We start from the raw sequence: 21,084 nt of genomic DNA, 5'->3' as shown, positions 1-21,084 counted from the left end.
ATAATGTAACGATCTCTTCTAATTTCGCGATCTCCCCATGATATATATAAATATAAATACATAAATAAATATATATATATATATATATATACATTATGAAAAAATTCAAGAGTAAACACTTTCTGTAACATTTAACGAGGTCCCCCAAACTAATCTTTTTTTTTTCTTTTTCATTTTTGTGCAACTTGAGTACGTACTGTAATCCCTTGTAACAAATCTTACTGCCTGATTTTAGTTCCCTCTATATTATTGGCGAGTTAACATTCGGGCGGATCCCAAATAAAGCGGGAGTATTCTAAAACTGGTCAGGTAAAAGAAAAGTACAGAGTTTGTTTTACGCTGCGTTGCGTATTCTTAAAATTCCTCGGAAGAAAGTATAACGTTTTGCTCGCCTTAGCCACACTATTATCTACACAGTCACTCCACTTTAAATTGTCGAAAAAATGCACTCCAAGATAGTTATGTGCATGACCGGGTGGGAAATTACGTAATCGCAGATTCATGCAAGGCTTTGTATGATCCTCGAAACGTTGGAACAAATCATTCGGAAGCCAGAAAAATCGGCTAGATTGTGAAAAGACTGTAAGTGCTCAGGCGAGCTGGTGGTAGTTAATCGTGTCGCTTTACGCCTGAGACTGTTGTGCAGCAGTAAACGAAGAGCACTTTTAGTCGAAGAAATAGGCATACAGAGGAACGTGAGCCGTTCCCTTCTTTGTTTGTTTCTTCGACTAAAAGTTTTTTTTTCCTTTTCTGCACCACAGTCACAGATGACTGGCTAGATTGTGCTGGTTCCATATATCTTCATCCTAAGAACGAAAAGAAAGAATAAACTGAAAATATACGACAAATTCTAACATTGCTATTTTCATTGTTACTTTTGAAAATGGAACTACAGTTACAACTTTCCTTTCGAAATAGTAGCGCACTACAGTAAAAAAGTTACCATAAACGTAACGAAATCACTGTAACATGTTACATGGAACGCGTCACTTATCTATACTGTTTATGAGCCGGGTTCGGGAATACGAGGTGCGAAGACCTTAAAACAACTGAGCAAAAAGCTTAAAGAGGCAGCATAGTGCCAATAAGTAAGTTACGCTTTAGAGTAACGACACTTGGCCATAATGTGACTTAAAATCATGGTTGCCACTTATCCGAAGCTTTATCTAAAATTACAGAAGACGCTTTTCCGGCTTCCAAAAAAGCTTAAAGAGTTCGCGACAAAGCAAAGCAATATTGCATTACCTTGCCAACACCGAATCTACTGCCGAGGAAGTCGTACTTTTGAATCAAGACGACCAGCAGTAGCGTCTGCTCTGCATACGAACCAAAATGACGGCGCAACAATGTCGGGGAACGGAGTGCCGATACCGTAATGCTAAGCGCAGCTCATTTAGTAGCTCCAAGGCAGCATATAAAGTATATGTCAGACCGATATTCGCGTATGCGTAAGTGCGCTCAAATGCGTTCAATCTGTTGCTCCACGGTTTGTCCAGGGGATGTACGATCGTTTCTTCAGCGCAGCCGAAATGAAAAATAGACTGGGCTGGATACCTTTAAGTGAACGGTGTAAAAAATCTCCGCCCTCCACTGTTTTATTCAGTTCATTGTATCCAAACGTGAATGCATGCTTCCTCGTTTTTGCACACACCACAGTACCGTTCTTCTCGATTAGACCGTCGTGGCAAGGCTCAACCGCACTCCTCCAGAACAAACATCCTTAAACGTGACATGGAACTCACTTCCGGCAGACCTGGTGTGCCGCGAGACTGCGGATCTTCTTTTTTTATTAAGCTTCGTGCCACCCGCGAGAATGCCCATCGACGCTTTACACAGACGCCAAAATACAGCTGTCATTGCTGACCTTTTCTCGTCTTAATGAGATACTGAGCCACTGAAACCGGTGTGGATAAGTCTCCACAAAGGCCAATGCTGGGTTAAGTACACAACAGAATCTAAGATGGCAATGACCTGTCCTGCTATGGTAACAATGAAGTGAAGTAAGCGGAAAAAGAGGAAACAAAAAGCTTTCAGACTTTTCACTTTGGTGAAGAAGGAAGACCAGCGAAGCTGTATTCTGGTGGGAATGAAGTAAGGGCCGGCCGCAAGTCGGCAAGCCAGAATGAAAAGGCTGGAAAGGTTGAGCCATCTATGAACAACGGTGGCAACCAGACAACCGGCAAGCCGGTTGTCTGGTTGCTGCCGTAATTTACAAATGGCAATAGCTGTCCAGAGTTTCGTGTCGTCATTTGTTTGCTGACGGACACGATCCTGGGGAAACTAGCCCTGAACAGCTCCGCTGTAAAACTGAGGTCGGTTATGGCGGCTCGCATGCACAGCTGCCGCAAAGCATCCTGCACAGGCGCCGCGGGTTTCTGAACGAAATAAGAGATAAAGAATAGAGTCCAAAGAGGAAAGCGTCGAATTTTCGCAAGTCTCCGCCTCTCCCCCAGCTTCCCTCATCGACATGCATGCGCAATTGCGACCAATTTGCGTAGGAGGCGTCTGCCATTAAATTGCATTCGCTCCCCATGGTTGGAGTTGGTCTCTCTATTATATCTAGGCTCTCTCGACCGAGACAGTTCGGTTTCCCCCAAGAAAGGCATCGTGAGGCAGGGAACAGAAAGCGGTCTTGGGGCCGCTTCGTCGCCAGCGCTCGTGGTTATCTTTACTTGTCTCGGAGACAAGAGAGCCGGTGGGATATAGCGACGAAGGAACCGTTGCGAGACGGGAAACGAAGAAAGGAGGAGAAATGGGGGAGGGGGCTTCGTTTGTTCTGTCGGAGCAATTCTCCAGATTAATCGGATCTCATTTGTCCCCTCTTTCCTTTCACGTCACTCTTTATTATGGAATTATATTCGTGTCCGGAGGGGGTCGCATCTTTTAATATCCGGGGCGACCGTCCTTTTGATTGCGGAATGCTCTGTAAGCGATTGGAAAGGGACTCAAATGCCCTTATTCGGGATTTCGAGATTGATTACAGTTAAGGAATGGGGGCTGCGCGGCAAGTTGCGACACGAGAATCTCGGCCCCTCGTGTGCTTATGCACCAACTCAACGGTCTCGTTGGAATGCGCGAGTTTTTTGCCATTGCGCATCTAGTGAATTCTACGTCCGTCACCGCTATTCGCACTATATTTCGCTGCGATGCACCGTCCTCACTTTAACTGGAGCGCAGATAAAAGTTTCACCCGCTAAGGGGTTCGACGACAACAGAAGAGCTAAAAGCTGGTTTATACAGACGCTCCAAAGTTAGAGTTGTTCTGCTTTGTGGGATCTCACCACGCATGACCGCAGCGCAGTCTTGTGCGCGTTACCTAAAAAAAAAGCAATAAATTACGATAACAATTTCTCTCGCTTAAATGGAAACTGAAGTGGGTCTTTATTCGAGGAAAAAGACTTAAATGATCTTCATTTTGCCTACGGGATCACAAATACCGAGATTATTTTTCAATTTGGTGCACGGAGGCTGCAGAAAAATCCTTTCCAAAGTATCACTGAAGCTTCTCCTTCCCGCAACGTGACGTCATATGTAGAATTTTTGGAATCTCCGCTCTCGCGCATCTTCAGCGCCTGTCATATCTATGCATGCGGACTTCCGCGATTTTCAAAGAGGCCAGAAAAATACGTCACGCCTGGTGTTCGTGCGGGGGAGTATTCCTGGCAAGCTTGCAACTGCACGCGCTGTTCACACGAGCGACACGCGCTGGGCGGCCGAAAAGATCTTGGTATGACGTAACGACTGGTCAAATATTTAGTGTTTACTTAGATCTTCGGGGAAAACGAGTCTGATATTTAGATTCACGGGGACAAAACTACGCCAGAATTCACCTCTATATCGTTGTTGTTTCAAGAACCTCCTTAACTTCATTTTAAGAAACATTTAATTCGAATACTTGATTACTCGAGAAGAAAAGTAATTGACCCTTACTTGAAAAAAACAATCTTTACTTTTCTAATTACCTCCGATTTTCAGAACGACAGATTTTTTCTGCCTGCTTAGAGACGGGTCTTTCGTACTGTTTTTAGTAGAGATAGGTTTTAGGAAACGGTTTTTGCACATCTGATACAGTACGGTGGGGCCTTCGGTACAAACTGCGCATGCGCAACCCAGAAAAGAATCGCTAGTGCGCAGTTCATACAGGAGGGCCCTTCGTAGCGTACCGGATGTGCAAAGATGGTTCCTAACACTCTCTAGTATCAGTTTGCAATCACGCAACTATAAACTTTAGTCGAATCTCATTATTTAAAACACTCTTAATTCAAACTTGCGGATAATTCAAACTGACGCGCAGGTTCCATCTTATGCTATCCTATAGGAGGAAACTCCCGGTAATTCAAACTTTGATTTATTCGAACAAATGTTCGGTCCGGCTCGGGTTTGAATTAACGAGATTCCAGTTTTGTGAAACTCCTCCTGCCGAAGACTTGGTTCGATTGTTCCTTGGTATAGGAAACTTGTACAATCAAAGGGCGCCATTAAAAAAGGGAGGGAAAATAGTTAAGGGTTACGAGCAATTTTAGTACTCTCAAAGGTAATCAGATAGATTACTTCAGGTGAACGTGATCGAATGGTTACAAAATTCCTTGAAAATGTTATCGATTACAAACGATTTGATCACTTGTAATGAAGTATACGAGTCTGCCGCAGTGTCGCTTTTGAATCCTCTTCCCGTTGCTTGTCCTTTTAAAGTTCCAGGTTGGTGGACTGCTTACGACTTCGCTGAAGCGCCCAGATTTTCCCAAAATTAAAATGTCGCCCCAGCACTAAATAACCTCGGTGATTACGCCTCTCATAGTCGTTCGATGAAAGAACTGCGATGTGGCGCCGTGTACGTCGCTTTCAAGCGCCAATACCCAAGGTTAGAACCAGCCAAACCAGCCACGTTTAGGGTATGGATCCATAGTAGATTCTTTAAGTGGGCTGTGGACGCCACCACTTTGTTTTTTATGTGCCCAATGCAGAGCGACCGCACTGGCCAAGTTTCGGTTGAAACATGCGACTTCAGAATGGTTAAGATCTGGTGCCAGGAAGCTCAGGCGCTATCGTTTTGCCCTGTCGCAGACTGTTTTATCATTTACAGTGGACGGGAAACCGTTTTGAGCAATTTCATGTAAAGTCTCATGTAATTGGCAACAATGATTTTATGCAACACGGTGGCGCAAGCTATCGCCGGTTATAAAGGGTAAAGCCATTAGCACTCGCCCATCTATCCATTCATCCATCCATGGTGACTGAAGTGTTGTTAATCGGAAGCGTATGTACACCTTACTTGGTGGCTCTACCAAAACAACAACAACAAAAAAAAGAAGCGAGTTCGCTCCGAGAAACGCCAAATCAGATGCGGCTTTAGAAACAACCCAAACAACGATTTGGCCTAAAAAAATGGCCAGACGTCGTTACCCCGCTAAAGACGTGCGTGCGGCTTGCGAGGTCAGCCCAATGACGAGAAGGTAGCCACCGTATGCTGTCATGGTTGTGCAAAGATGGCGCGATCGAAGCTGAAAAGAAGCGAGCAGGACGGGAAACGAAGCACATTGCCATTGTTACGTATGCGGAAGCCTTTTGAGCAGACGAGACTCAACAGCGACATAAAACAAGGCAAGAAACAAAATAAAACAAGAAGAAGAAAAGAGTAAATGTCACGCTAGGATCGACGTGAGGAAGACAGCGGTGTCACTGAACTCGGCTCTCTCCGCTTCGTTTGCATACGCGAGTTTCTGTGATTTGCTGGAAAGCGAACTATGCTCTGTTTCACTTTACGATGGACCGCAGTAAACGCCACCGGCCATCCCAGCCAATCCAGCGTTGGGATCGTGTCACGTTACTAGGGGCACCGGTCCTTCATCCAGAAGGTCATGTGACACTCTCACGGCATCGAATTGGCTGAGATGGCTGGTAGCGTACTCTGCAGTACACCGCAAGGTGAAACGGAGTATGCCAAGATGACGCGCGCTGTCATCTACAGGCGGCGGTTTCTTGCGCTTCGGAGAGCAGAAGGCGTAACGGCTTTCTGTCGTCTGCTTCGGCAGACGGCTGAGTCGTAGGGAGACGAGCAGACGGTCTGGCTCGGTGAACTTATACTGTCGTCTGCTTTCGCGATGGAAGTTCGTGCATCAAAGGGAGCGACTCGGTGGTGGGAAAATGTACAATAAACAACGAATAAAATGACCGAAAGATGAAGAAAAAGTCCGAGACAACGAGGAAGTAGAACTTTCTTTTATTCCAAACTTCCCTGGGTGAGGTTTCCGGTTGAGAAGCACCAAAACCCGGAATGTTTTAGATTGCGGAGGTGTTTCCAGGGGGACTTGGAACAACATGACGGGTGTTATAATATGTGTAAGAAGTTGGCATAGGTGACTATGTACACTGAAACACGTGCAGTCGCAATCATACTTAACTTTCGTAAAGGCTAAGCTTACTCTAGGCCCATGTGTCTTTTCTTGTGTCCGCGTATGTGCTTTAGCGCCAGTGCCAAGTTATAGGTTATTTTGTTTGACCCGTTAAAACTATGCTATATCTTCGCTCGAAACAAATATGCGGAAGTGCTATTACGCTTCAGTCCTTTTTTTCTGCAATGAGTTGACGCCTCTGCTTTAGTTAAGTTCAGCGCACCACTAAAATAAAAGAACACTAGAAGTTTGTTAAATATATATTAATGAAAACAGCGCCGAAATTACACAAGGAGCAAAGCAAAAGAGCAGGCCAGGGCGTATACATCGAATACACGCCTTGTAAGTATGGACTAGTTAGCCATATCAGTATCATATAAATATGAATATGTATATGGAGTCATGCAAATCCATATATGCCCATATCAAGAATTGGATAAATAAGGCTACAAGAACTATATATGTAATGTATATGTACACGTATACCTAATGTTGATGACCATATATGGCAAGCGTCGGTTGTATTTATAGCAGAAGCAAGCCAATCCATTTCGCATCAAACCATGCCAGACATACCCACAACAATGTTTACGTTCGATCGAATGCCGACCAATGAGATCACACCTGGACAGACGCAGAAGATAACTTGCGCACCATCTAGACCATACACAGACCAACGCCCGCTTCTAACGTCATGCCTCACCTGTAGCGCCGCTTACTTAACGGTGCTAACGTGTACGTTTAATTTCTCGCAAAGATGGTTCCTGCCCTAGAGCGGTGCTCACACCTTGTATGGAAAGACAAGACTCGTGATTTACAGGTAATCAAATTACTTGTAATCATTTACTTCTTGAAGTTATTTTGTAATCTATTGAATACACTCACTAGAAAGTAATCACAAAAATAATCTGATTATACTTTTGGAAGTACTAAGATTACTTGTGTGACAGTTGCTATTTTTTCGACCCCTTTCTAATGACGACCTTTGCGCAAGTTTTCTTCCAAGAAATCCTCGAACCAAGCTTCCGACAGTTGGGTGGTTTACAAACGTTGCTGTATTAAGAAGACAAGAAGTTTATAATTCTATTAATTGAGTTCAACAATTGACAATAGGAAATATTCATTTTCAAACCGGCAGAAAAATCTGTCATTTTAAAAGTCTAAAGTAATCTGAAAAGTAATGGTTAATTTCTCAAGTAACGACCAATTACTTTTTTTCTCTCAAGTAATCAAGTAATCTGAATGAATACCTCTTAAAGGAGAGTAATAATGATTGGCATCGATTACGTTTTTCAGTAATACGTACAAGCCTGTGGAAAAGGCACAATTTTGTGTAAACAACAAGTTGCTGAATGAGATCAGTGACTCACCAACACAATAAAACACGAAAGAGTGAGTGAGTGATTCATTGATTGACGATATCACAAAATTGTGGATTTGAGAAATATTTAACCCTTCACGTCTTGTCGCGAGTTGCACTATCTGTTTTACATTGTAACCGTTTTGTTCGGGCATTCTCTCGACTGGATATATATGTTTTTGAGAATGAAACATAATAAGTATAGCGCTTTCCGATAAGGGAAGGGTTCAGGATGATGGTGTTTGCACAAACTGTTTGACGTTACAAATTCATACATACTTGGTTATGGCGCATTTGTTAGGTTTTAACATAAGTATTTGGTGAATACATGGGATATTTTTCAGTTTAAGACACCTCGTGTTCTATCTTTGACTAGCTTGGTGTGCTTGCAGCGCAAGTATAAATATTTATAAGCACATTATTGATAGTCAAAACAAAATCATGGAAAATGGAAAAGAAGGTTACTAAAAACACAAGCGTTGCTCGACCTGAAGAAAAACAAACTAAACTAGAAACTAAAACTTTTATTATTTTATTTACGAGCATATATCCGTTTATTCGCGTGTGATAAAGATGCATTTTTGTCCGGTAAGTGTTCAGATAAACTAAAAAAAGAGGCGACTACCTGGCTCAATCAACTGCACTCGTGGTTATCTCCTAAATATGCGAAAATTAAATATGTCAAAAATAAAATCGATAATTTTTGGACCAAAAACAAACTCATCAAGCGAACAATTAAGCTGTCCCTTCAATATTCGAGTATTGAACCCATAAAATCATTTGAATTTCTTGGTGTTTGTTTCGACGAAAATTTAAGCCGGAGAGTCCTTGTGATCAATTGGCTAAATTGCTAAGTTAAAATAACTCTAGGGTGGTTAGAAAACGACTTTATAAATCGCCGATTTACTCGAAGTGCTCACACGTTATGCTGATGATATGGGCCACAAGAACATAAACTAACTTTACACAGTTACTTACATCGAAAAAAAAAATAACTGCCAATAACAGCGAGTACAAGTTCGGCTAATTGAAAATTCACCTTGGTCAGAGTCAACCGCCTCATATTTTATGGAACGTCAAACATTAACATATGATGAACATTTAAGCTGGAAAGGTCGCCATTTGGGTACATTCTAAAATCAACACCGATTCTGTTAGCTTTATGACACATATCTACCCAAACAAATTACAACTCGAGCAGGGCGGGAAAATAACGGTTAAGATAGCGGCGTCCTTCTTAGCTTCAACACTGGAAAGCGAGGCCTTACGTAGTGGAGCTCCTCAGAACTGTAAAGGCTATAAATGACTCCGCACTATTTGGTTCAAACCGCTATTCGCCCACTCCTAAACATAAGACATCAGCAGCTTCTAAACCGCAAAGTTAGAACCAATTATGGAACTTAAAATTCGCAGATATTGTCTTGAAACATATCTGCATTTCAACTGACCCACAATATCTCTTCCGCGTTTCTTTAAAAAAAAAATGTGTTAAGGATTACCTCTTCAGCTCTGACTAAGTGTAGTAACCTTGTAATTTGTATTGTGTTCTGGTTTTCGTTCTTTCTTTTGCGTTCACTTTGTAGGCCTGCCGCTGAGTGCAGCATGTGTGGTTGGGACCTCGTCGGGCGACTCTAATCTCCTTTTGCCCCAACCGCCTTGCCACCTGTGTCAAAATAAAGTACGCCAATAAAAATAAAACAGAAAAGCAAAAATCTGTTATTATATGTGTGTAACAAATATGGGCCTGTAAATCTTATGCGGCCTTGATTTGCAGCAGAAAGGAGCTACCAACAAATTAACAAAGGCTAAATTACGAGGCAGTAATACCGCACCAATCAATTTCTTTTTTTTTTCAATAACTTGAAAATTATTTCCCGCCGCACGGCTTTCTTTCGGGGAAGTAATATGCGTGCAGACAATAAATTGTATATTTAAACTTCGGTGTCATACTAAGACAGCCAATGCCTGGTGGAATAAGAAAACCCACTTGATATTGCTGCATCAAATTCCTGTAATACAAATTATTTTTTCTCAATGCTGAATTCTGTGGGTAATGTTTGAACAATACTTCGGTAACCCAAAACGGTAATATGTGGTGTGACTCTTATTTTTTAGTAAATACAGAACCTCCAACAAACTTACAACCCTCGCAAGTTAAAGAAAAGTCTTTTTACAGCTAGCATTCTTAAAAATAAAAAGAAAAAAAGAAAAACCTGAATAAAAGCCTAATCTTGTCACAGAAGCCACATAAACCAAAGGCAAGCGTTTTCTTAGTTAAAAAAGTTAACGACGAGGCACTCAAGATTTGCGTAAGCCTAGAGGATAGCGCTTACGCCGTTCGTTCTCAACAGACCTCCCGAATCCTTCCATCGAACATCAGATCGTTACTCCCAGCCGCAAGCGCGCTACTTCGGGCATAATGTTTCTGCTCTTTCCGGCAGAATATCTATCTTTGGCGGAATATCTCTCTTCGGCGGAATGTCTCTCTTCGGCGGAATGTCTCTCTTCGGCGAAAGATCTCTCTTCGGCGGGATCTCATGCGCCGTGCACGCGTCCACAGTCGACAGGGGCATTTTTCGCTCGGGGGATAAGCCCTGAAAAGGTGACTGAGGACACTGCCTGAGGCGTGCTTCTTCCGTGTACAACGGCCCGGTCACATGGGTCGTACAAAAACTGGATGCGGACGTGTTCGAGGGATGCACATGTGTGAAGAAAATATGCCTATAACATACTTGAGGCATGCTCACAGATTATTGTCTCATCGTGTCGGCAGAGAAAACTTCATGTATTATGTATGACGCACGAGCAGTGCTGTGACAGCGGCTTTATTGCGCAATCAGAGACATCTGAACACTCGTATTTCCGAGCTCGCTACAGCAGAACGATTACCATGCGCAAGCAGACTAAAACCAAGCTTCGGAGTGTTTGATCTGACGGGGTGAATCGAATTCCTCCGTATGTGACCGAAGCTTATACGGAGAGCAGGTCGTCTACTTGTTGCGCAAGAGTTGCTGTGACGTCAGAACGACGTCGAGCTCTGATTGGCTCTGATGGGAAGGATGGTGGGTTGACCTCAAAGCAAGCTGCCTTGAGGTCTACCAACTATTCTTCCAATCAGAGCCAATCAGAGCTCGACGTCGTTCTGACGTCACCACAACCCCCGCAAAAGAAGCAAAATAATTTGCGCTCCGCATTGGGACGCCAACGAAGGGTTAAATACGATTTCGACAACGAGCGCGTCGATATATGTGAAGATTCGGTCGAGCTACGCCAAAATCAAAACCTCTCTATGCACCAACACAGTTTTTCGAAACAAAGCCCGCTTTGTCCACACCCGTGTGCAGAAACAGAATTCGGGAGGAGTGAAGCGTACTGCGCATGCCCAGTACCGACCGCAGCTCCACCGCAGCGCCATGGCGTCAGTGAGTTTGCAGCCAGTCAAGCAGCAAAAGGGCATCGCGACGGCGGGCGTCGTTTTTGCGCGTCTGCTTTGATGTGCTACACCAGTCACGCGGAGGAAAGAAGCGCAGGATTACGCCGCATTCACTGCGCGTGATTGGTACTCTTTGATTGACTCCATTGGATGGCAGCGGGGGCTACGGTCGTGCTTAATCCGAAACGAAGTATAGGCTGTAATCGATCTTGGAATCGAACTTTACGGCTGCTTGCTCCAAAAGTCCTTCATAATTTTCAGCTACGACCCATATTTTTGGACATCTTGATTACGTAACATGCGTGACGACGAGCACGCGCCTTACAATCCACATAGGTGTCAAAGACCAATAGCAATATTCTCACATTGAAGTTTGCTTCCCCCGTTGTTTTTAAGGAAAATATGTTTTCAACACCATGAAGTTTTTCTAACTACATATGAAGTGCCAATGAATACAGGTTGAGAAAAAAAGAACCCTATATCTCTAAATGTTTTAAATTGATCTTTCGGGGTTTACGCTGAGCCCTCAAAATGTACACTCTCCGGCAATATGAAAGACCCACTCGGAGCGCGTGGCCCAGGCGGTGGCTGGCGGGGGCACTGCGAGCGCTCCGGGCAGTTCCACTCTGCTTCGAGGGGAGCACGCTCCCTCGGGGCTCAGCTAAAGCGAAACGCGCTTATCAGTTTGTGCTGAGCCCCGAGTGAGCGTCCTCCCCTCGAAGCAGAATGGAATTGCCCGGAGCGCTCGCAGCGCCCCCGCCAGCCATCGCCTCGGCCACGCGCTCCCAGTGGGTCTTTCATATTTCCGGAGACTGTACATTTTCAGCTACAGAACGCCATCTTCATCAACAACGCCTACTTTCAGGGCTCCAAATAAATTCATCTAATTACGCAATAGACCGCGACGAACACAGCTTATTGAGAGGATATTTAAATAACAACCTCAAAGTGGTACTTTGACTCGTTTAAACTTTATTAATACATTTTTATCTTCAGTGCGAAACAATATCTCCATAAAACAACACCTACTTTAAGTGTAAAAAACTAGAAGTTATTCTAATTCCACAATTAATGCCAACGCAAACAGGTCGCAGAGCCGGCGGCCAATCAGAATCTTCCCGATGCGCTCTCTACCCCTAAATTAGACTTAGAAATGCTTGAACTTTACAACACTTACTTTAAAACTCCCAAATAAAAAAAAATATATTGAAAAAAAAAATAGGCGGCGACGAATACAGGTTTAGTTATTGGAAGAGGCACGAAATCATAACACTTAGAGCAGTTTCAACACCCAGCTCAATATCCATATAAATGTCAAAATGTATAATAAACGACGAGAAAATAACAAGCGTTATGAGCCTTATTGGAAACGTTTACTGTTTGTCGGTAGGTCCTAAGGAGGTTTCTGAGATTTCATAAATATGGCGGTAACTCACTCTGCGGGCTCTGAGGATCCTAGAAATTTATAAGATAATGCGCGGTCGATTTCCCTGTTGGAAAAAAGCAATGAAAGATTGCAACACACCGAGGTCACCGCAGACGATGGGAAGAACATGTTCCGGCAGCCAGGACGACATGTAACCAATGAAAGCGCAACATTTGATGGAGATTGCAAACAGTGTTATTACAAAATGTGTGCGCTTTTGTAGACGATAAGGGAAAATAAGAGTATGAGTCAAATGTTAATTTTTCGTGGAGAAGGAACGCCATACTGTAATAATCGTTCATTATTATAATTATTATTTTCGTCTTAACAGAGTTTCTCTCGTACCTTTGTCAAGCAGAAGGCTGGAACGTGATCTAGTTTTTTTGTACAACGCTGTGAATGGGGTTTTTGATACTGACTTGCTTTTCGGAAGTATTAATTTTCATGTTCCCTGCCGTTTTACTAGACATTTTACGAATTTTTTTATGTTCATCGAATTTGTAGTGCGTTACCAATGTTTCATTTGCAGACTTCGTTCAATAGAAGCGCGTTGTCTAGCTTGGATATATCCAGTGACATTTCAGTTTTCCGTAAGAAGTTACGATACCACCCGGCACCCATTTAGCGCGCATAATTTTCGTGCATCACTTCCACTGGTCAATTTCATGTTATTTCGTCATTTGATGGGCCATGTTTGTTCGCTCGAGTTTTACTTTTTTATTGTGTGTACCAAAGTGAAGACCGCTGTGATTGTTTTTGGACACATTACACAAAGATTTATTATTACATATTATTATTAAAAATCAAAGCACCATATTTCTTTTTTTCGCATTCCGCGGGAGTGATGTGTCGGGTCGTCTGCTTTCGAGCGTGCGCTCGCTGAGCTGAATCATCGGCATTAGGTTAGCGAGAGCCATGGCGCGATGAAGCGATGGACGCGATGTTAAGCGCGAAACACATGTACGACGAAACCGTCCAATCCGACGTGCGAACTGCCGGAATGGTTTTGGGGGGAGAGGGTTTTCGCAGCACCGGGGAGCGTTGAAAACCCTCGCCTCCGACCGTATTGCCTGGTCGGACGTCGGATCGGACGGTTTCGTCATACATGTGTTTCGCGCTTTACACATCTGACTTCGTCTGCCCCGACAGTACAGCTGACTAAGAAAACTCGCCGATGTCCGGGTGCCCGGGCTGTCCATTAGACGAGCCGCGCGCTTTCGAGATATCACTCAGCGGGTCCACCGGTCGGAGACGCGAGGATTCTTCGCTTGCTCTTGGCTGACAGTGGTCCTGGTTTCGGAATATGCTCCAACCATCGCCTGAGAAGACTTCGGTGTGTTGCGATCTTGGATTGTTTTCCAAATAGGGAAATCGACCGCGTATCGTCATGATTTAAGAATTTCTGGGATATTGCCACATTTAGGCGATCTCAGAAACCTCCTCAAGTACCCGTTTGGAAGCTGGTGACTATTCATTTGAAACATTCCTGAAATCAACTAAAATAAAAGAAAGGACGAACATTTATTTCAGACAGGAGAACACCAGCTCCAGTTGCCCCACCTACTTCAGAAATCCTAAACGAAGAGCTTCAAAATCCCACAATAAACGGCGACGAAGGAAGATATATGAACACGCGCCAAATTAGAATCTTGCCAGTGTGGCATGTGGTGACTTGGACCAGTTGGTATTGAGACTTGATGACAAATAGAGCACGAAGAACAGGACGAGGAAGAGACACATATAACACACCAGCGTTGGTGTGTGTTTTATATCTCTCTCTTCCTCGGCGTGTCGTTTGTGCGCTTTTTTTCAGCAGGTTTCCTGTGGGCCAGCATTAAAATAGGCCTACAGATATTTGCCTTCAACGGCGTCGTATTATTCGCACTTTACGCTCCCACTTGAAGGTTTCGAATAGAGGTGCTTTTTTACATGATAATTTGTGACGAATGCACGTATGAGAAAAAGATACGAAGTCATAATCTACCTCATATAACTTCATTGGCTTTAACTGAACTTGCAATAGTTTGTTTTGTAAGATGGAACATCTTCCTAAGTTTCTGAAGATTCTTCAATTATGTGATCAATGGCAAGAAATTTGTTGTAAGTAATTCCACAATGTAATATGAGATTAATGGAGTTCAAGGTAATACCTTAAGTTTCAAAGCTGACGAAAATATTGGGTTATTTTTAGAGCAATAAAGCAGTTTATATTACAGTCCAATTTATTTTTCACGAAACTGCTATTTTAGCTAGCGGAATATTACACTTCTCAAGCTGCTGCTATTGCTGCTAGTTAATGCGCTTTGTTACTCGTACCAAGTTAAATATGTATTATTTTTTTAATTCGTTCCAGTAATTCTGGAAAAATAAAACCATGATTGATTGAATCATAGTCTCCTGTATACTGATAGTGCCAGCCCAATCGCCGGTTGCCAGCTGTCTCCAAAAGCGTGCGTTGCTTCCCCATACAAGACAAAACGTGAACGACGTAACCGATCGACGTGAATAAGCTACTCTCGTGCGTTCCTGCGTTCTCGGTCCTATTTTTGGTATTTGTTGTGGTAGCAGCGGGCAAGAAGGTACAGGGACCAGGGACTGTCATTTCACAAGACCCCAAAAGATACCCGGGACCATAGAAAATGGCTAAAGCTCATTCCGAGGACAGATTGCGTCCCAAATTCTACCTCCTGATACTCAACAGTATGCAGTAGGCACCTTTTTGCGACGGACGTTAAGGAGGGCCCGTCTGGTTTCCCATCGTGCATCCTGCTGAGGCTTCACTCAAAGTCCAGCTTGACTCGGGCCTCCATGGCATCAAAGCTGGATCCGCCCATGTACCCTTCCAGGTCCCCTTTCGGTGCTGCTGGACAGGCTGTCAGTGTTTACCTGCCCATACCTTTCTCGCGCACTTCGAAGTAGTTACGGGTGCCTGAAGACAGGCACAGTGCGTCATTACGAAACGTGAGCCCTGGCACAACTAACATCTTTCAAGCTGCTTAGGTGACTTCGTAGCGATTGTAGCCTCAGATGACCATCGCCATTGTGATTCCTCTTCACCTTCTGCTCTGTACCTGGTCCTTGACTTTAGAAATGAGCAACTTTCAGTGATGGTGGTACCGCGATGCAAGAATCACAATCCATAGCTCCTGGATGATAGTCTTCAGAGTGAAGGTGCTTGCTTACACCTTCCTGACGAAGAATAATGAGATAAAGCTCTTGTATCGCTCATATATATATAAAAAAAAATTGCGCGTTGCAGAGCCATCTCCGTGCTACTGTTTTAAGACCATCATCCAGATGATAGCCATTTTGATAGGAACTAGTGCACCGCCTATAGGCCGTCAAAGTCGCAAATAAAAACTTTCAGCGTTCACTGTTGCGACAGTGCGAAAGTCTACCAGGTCATCTGACTGGTATGTCATTCGTATTGGGTCATACCTACCATCCACTAAATTTCTTCGCTTTTGGAGACTACATACGTTGCAGCTCACCCGCTTTGAAGTACGGATTCCGAAATTGTTGGAATCACGTACGTTGTGCGCAGCGGACAAGCATCATCGTCTTCATTGTATGGAAAGGTGGCGCCTCTGGCGGTGGTGACGTGATGCATGCGCAACGGCGCCGAAGTGTAGGTAAGTCAGAAGTTGGGAAGGCGTTATCAATATAAAGAAGGCTATATATGATTGAATGAATGCAAGTTTCGCAACCGGCACCATTTCAGAACCTGACATCACCCCTTCTAACCGACCTTATAGTTATTCGCAGTGAACTTGTAGGCACCCTGGCGACTCCCCAGCCCAGTTACCCGACTGCGGGGCTCAGGTGGCGAACTTTTCCCGCGTGGCGGCGACGTCAAGCCAGCCACGCGCACATCGTGTGCGCCGCCTAGATGAGGTGGACGAGAGGCGGCACACGGGGAGTCACGGCCTGGACTCAGGCGCCGCTGGTAACCATGTTAATCGTCTCGTCCATGTCCCATCAAATGTAGTTTCTTGTTGTTGAAATCGTTGGCTCCGTGTTATTCCTCCGGGTCGGGTATGCAGCGAGGCAAACCGACCACAAACTTCAAAACATTATCCTCAAGTTGCAAAGCTTATTTCAAGCGCTCCAAATAAAATATATTCTAATTACACAGGAATGGAGGTAGTCGATGCGGCGTGAAAACGAGGTCTTTCCCTTGCATCGTCAGTCTTCAATTAAGACGTTTTGAACGGCAGGATATTATCTACAATTGCGACTCTTGCCTCAAGCTTTTGAAATACCGAATTGTCCTAAATACAGAAGAAACGGTGATGAATAAAATGAATAAATGTGTTTGAACACATATCAAATAAGAACTTCTCTAATGTGTTGTCACCTTACTCGAATGCGCCTTTGAATACTGTAAACGACTTCATTTTCGCAAGGACCTAATTTCCGCGAAGTTCGCGAATCGTCTACCATTCGCGAAAAATTTGTCCCGCGAACAATTCCGGGAAGATGTAAACACGTTAAAATCTATATTGAGGTCCCACAACATCGCGAAAATTAGAACCCGCGAATTATTCCAAAACTTGAGCTTTGACCTCAATCGCTAAATAATGAGCCCGCGAAATATAAGTTGTTTACAATATCTCATTTGAACAGAGTATTGCTGTCCTCAGTTGCAACATCTTTTTTATAAGTTCTAGATAAAACGATTTTTAATCACAGAATTGGCCATAAAGACAGCTATCGGAAAAGCATCTAAACAAAAATTTTCCAACGTGCTATCAGCCCATCACCCGTGCTTTAATCTCTTAGGCTGAAACAAAAGTTTTAACCGTGAGCTACGGCTATGCATCCCAGAATTAATAGGGAAATCTTTAATCATACAAGAAGTCGCGATAAATACCCATCCATTAGAACATTTCAATGTGCTTCCACTCCTTGTAGCTGGGCTTGTTAAACATTTTTTTAATCAATGAAACAATTATAATTGCAGCATCTACTTCAAGGTTTATAAAGTCAGTTTTGTCTTAGCTACAAAATAAAGGGCAATAAATAATGATATTGGAACAGGCGACAGAGGAAAACCTTCCTCATGTGACTTGAGTCATATTCAATTGAGTTTAGAAATGATTAGTTTTAAAATGGCGGGGAATTGTTTCCAGCTGCGATACCTACTCTAGAGGTTTCAGAAATACAAAACAGTAAGGAGGCACTCTTCTATTGACAACAAAATTAGGGGCGAAAGAATTTAATTGAAAGTTTACAAATTACGTTTCCTACCAGCTACAAAACGAAATGCATGTTGACGGATACATAAAAATGAAGTAAGTAACAACAGAACCTTCTGACATTTGTCGTGAGCCCCTTTCAACCTAGCTTGTAAATGTTTGGTTCGAAATGACGTGACACTGCCTCCAGCAATAATACCTACTGTAAAAGATGTAAAGAAAAAAGATGAAATAGAGGTTGTTCTCCTTATAATACAATAAGACGCCGAATAATCTACGTGAAGGTTAACAAATTAAGTTTTCTGCCAGCTACGAAACAAAAGGCATGTAGACAGATACATGAATATGCTTGAATTCAGAACCTTTTGTTGAAACGGCGTGACACCGTCTCCAGCAGCGATAATTTCTTACATCTAAAAATAGGTTATATTTGTTACAATAAAATAAGACGGCAAATAACTTACTTCAATGTTTATAAATGAAATTTTCTTGATACAAAAAAAAATGGCGACGAACACAGGAAACGGACCACGGTTTAAATAAGACTTTTTTGCTCTTTGCCCTAAACCCGTTCAGCCGTGTTCGTAAATGTGTTCCAAAAGAGTGGTACCTCGTTATGGGCAGCGGTATTTGCTTTACTGCATTAAAGTTTTAACGAAACAACAACAAAGACGAGGAACCCTTCTTATTACAACCCAATTAAAATGCCAATAATATACGTGAACGTTCACAAATTAAGTGTTTTTCATACATGCGAAACAAACGCTGCAATCAGTACAAGTGTCGGAACAGGCTTGAAATCAGAACCTTTCGCCGTGTGACCCGGATCCTTTTAACTCAGGTATATATTTTCTTTTTTTAGACTGCGGAAGGAACATCGCCTCGAGCTGCGAAGCTTTTTGTACGGATTTAAAACAACTAAAAAACAACTCTTTTTATTAGAGCATAATTAGTAAAAAAAAAAATGCACTTCAAGGATTGCGCATGATCTATTTCCCCAGTTACAGCAAGCCTGTAATGAACACAGGTGTTAGAACAGGCTTAAAATATAGAAACATATTAAAGGGTTCGGGGCCATGTGCCCTAAACCCTTTCAACCCAACACAAAAATAAACCCTGAAAAAAAGCAGCTTATTTCAAGACGGCGGGGCATCATCTCCACCTGCGAAAGCGAGAGCAAGAATTGCAAAAACCTAACGAAAATGAAGTTCTTATTACGATAGAATTTATCGGCACAGAATTGAAGTCTTCATAAAGGTACCAGATAAGAAAACTTGTATAAAATATCGGCTTGATGAAGGTTCCTTTCCACAACGTGGAAACGTTATCCTTGACTCCAACCCTAGCTTCCAGCTGTCGCAACATCAACAAGAACCGACAGTTCCCCGACTCCCCCGCCAACCCCGATGACCACCAGGAAGAGAATGGGAGGTACTCACCAGGACCAAGGGCTTACCTTATCCCCACGAGCAAGCAGAATAATAGTAACTGTTCTTAGTACAACTTAGCTAAATGGCGAGTAACAGGAGCCTTCAAAAAGACATCCAAATCAGTCCCTTTAAATCTACAAATGAAACCGAACGGATAGCGTTTCTCTACCGCTTTCAGTTAACGAATAAAATGGTGGCGCTTCCTTTCCAAAGCATGAAAATGTCATATTTGGCTGTTACCCTGACTTCCGGCTATCAAAACAACAACAACACAGAGTTCTTCCACTTCCCCAAAGAAACCCGATGAGCACCAGGAAGTGAACGAGACAGTCAACGCGACCGGAGGCTGACCCTATAACCACAAGGAAGCAAAATAGGAGCTGTTCCTATTGCAATTCAATGCAGTGATAAATAACATCAGTTCTCAGTCTCTTTGAATTTATAATTGTAACCAAACGGACAGCGTTAAACTTTTCCAATCTGATACCACGATCAGTTCGCCACCGAAGTGGTAACAGCTCCATCTAAATCATGAAAACATCATCCTTGGCTCTTACCCTGACTTCCGGCCATCATAACAACAACAGTACATAGTTCCTCCAGCTTCCCCTCCGAACCCCGATGACCATCAGTGAGAGGGAGAGTTGAAAGGGAAAATGCCACTCACTGCAACCAAAGGCTGACTCTATCCCAATGAGGAGGAAGCGAAGAGGAGCTTTTCTCATCACAACTTAATTAAACGGCATATGACTGGAGTCTTCAAAGAGGCACCCAAATCAGGCCCTTTGAGTCCACAGCTTGAACCGAATCGATAGCGTCCCATTTGCTCCAAATAGCTACCGCTATGAGTTTGGCGATGAACTGACAGAAACCGATATAGGTTCCCTACCGAGGTGCTGACGGTTCCGTTCCAAACCGTGAAAACGTCATCCTCGGTTCCTACCCTGGCTTCCGGCTATCGCAACAACAGTAATACGGAGTTCTTGCTTTCCCAACGATTCCCGATGACCATCAGGGAGAGAGAAGAGGCCACTTACCGCGACCGGAGGCTGACCCTATTCCCACGAGGAGGAAGAAGAGGAGGAGGCTCGAGACCGGGCTCGACAGCGGGGTTCCTTTTTTCGTCTGCGTCGCCGAGGAGGCATCCATGACGGCGTCGGGGCCCCGGCTATCCACAGCCGCACCGGCTGCTGCTGCGCCCGCAGCGCATTGCCCTCTTCGCATCGACCCTGCGGCTTCTGGAGCTCTCACGTCTTCGGCGAGGCGCGCGCTCCCTTCGGCTGACTTGTCGCGATAGGGCGACACCCGACGACGAATCTGGGAACCACGACGGTAATCCTGATGGCGGGAGTCTCGATTGGGTTTCGGTTTCGGTTTTGGCTCTCGGGAGGAGAGGCGCTGAGGTTGCGCGTTTCAAATGCGTTGTATTTGTCTAGTAAGAAATATGATGTGAATGTGTCCCATAAACATATTGGAACATAGAGGATAATATAACTTATATGCTTTATTTAAGTTATGATAAGTTTATCGGATAACTTATGCATAACTTGTCTCTTTTCAACGAAGTTTTTAGTCACGTGGCACCGTAATCTAACGTAACGCCATGGCACCACATGTTCTCGTGACACTGGCGTCAGGCGATACGATGAGGTTAAAGAGAATCTATAAAGGCTACGCATTCGTCGAGAGCGCCTTTGAAATCATCATCATCAACATTGTTTGAGGATCCGAGTGGGCATTCTACAAGGGAGTGGGCATACACATATCTATAAAAACAAAATCAACGCAACATGAACGCAAAACGAATGCAGTAACTTGTCAAGACGCCATTACAACAAAATATCT

At 43.6% G+C, this 21,084-nt stretch overlaps 1 protein-coding gene across 2 annotated transcripts in view; it reads right to left on the bottom strand.

Annotated features, from left to right (window-relative positions):
* The window catches only part of LOC8040379 (chondroitin sulfate proteoglycan 4), a 178,500-nt gene extending 158,026 nt beyond the window's left edge, over positions 1 to 20,474 (bottom strand). For both annotated transcript variants that reach the window (XM_040211409.3, XM_040211410.3), the window contains exon 1: positions 20,277 to 20,474. In XM_040211409.3, the coding sequence (XP_040067343.1) occupies positions 20,277 to 20,463 (187 nt within the window). In that variant the 5' untranslated portion in view covers positions 20,464 to 20,474. The remainder of the gene's footprint in view (positions 1 to 20,276) is intronic.
* Between the last annotated feature and the right edge of the window lie 610 nt (positions 20,475 to 21,084).

This window comes from Ixodes scapularis, unplaced genomic scaffold, assembly GCF_016920785.2.
Source record: "Ixodes scapularis isolate PalLabHiFi unplaced genomic scaffold, ASM1692078v2 PGA_scaffold11__112_contigs__length_91849675, whole genome shotgun sequence".
Classification (NCBI taxonomy): domain Eukaryota; kingdom Metazoa; phylum Arthropoda; class Arachnida; order Ixodida; family Ixodidae; genus Ixodes; species Ixodes scapularis.
This window is presented reverse-complemented; position numbering and strand designations above follow the sequence as displayed.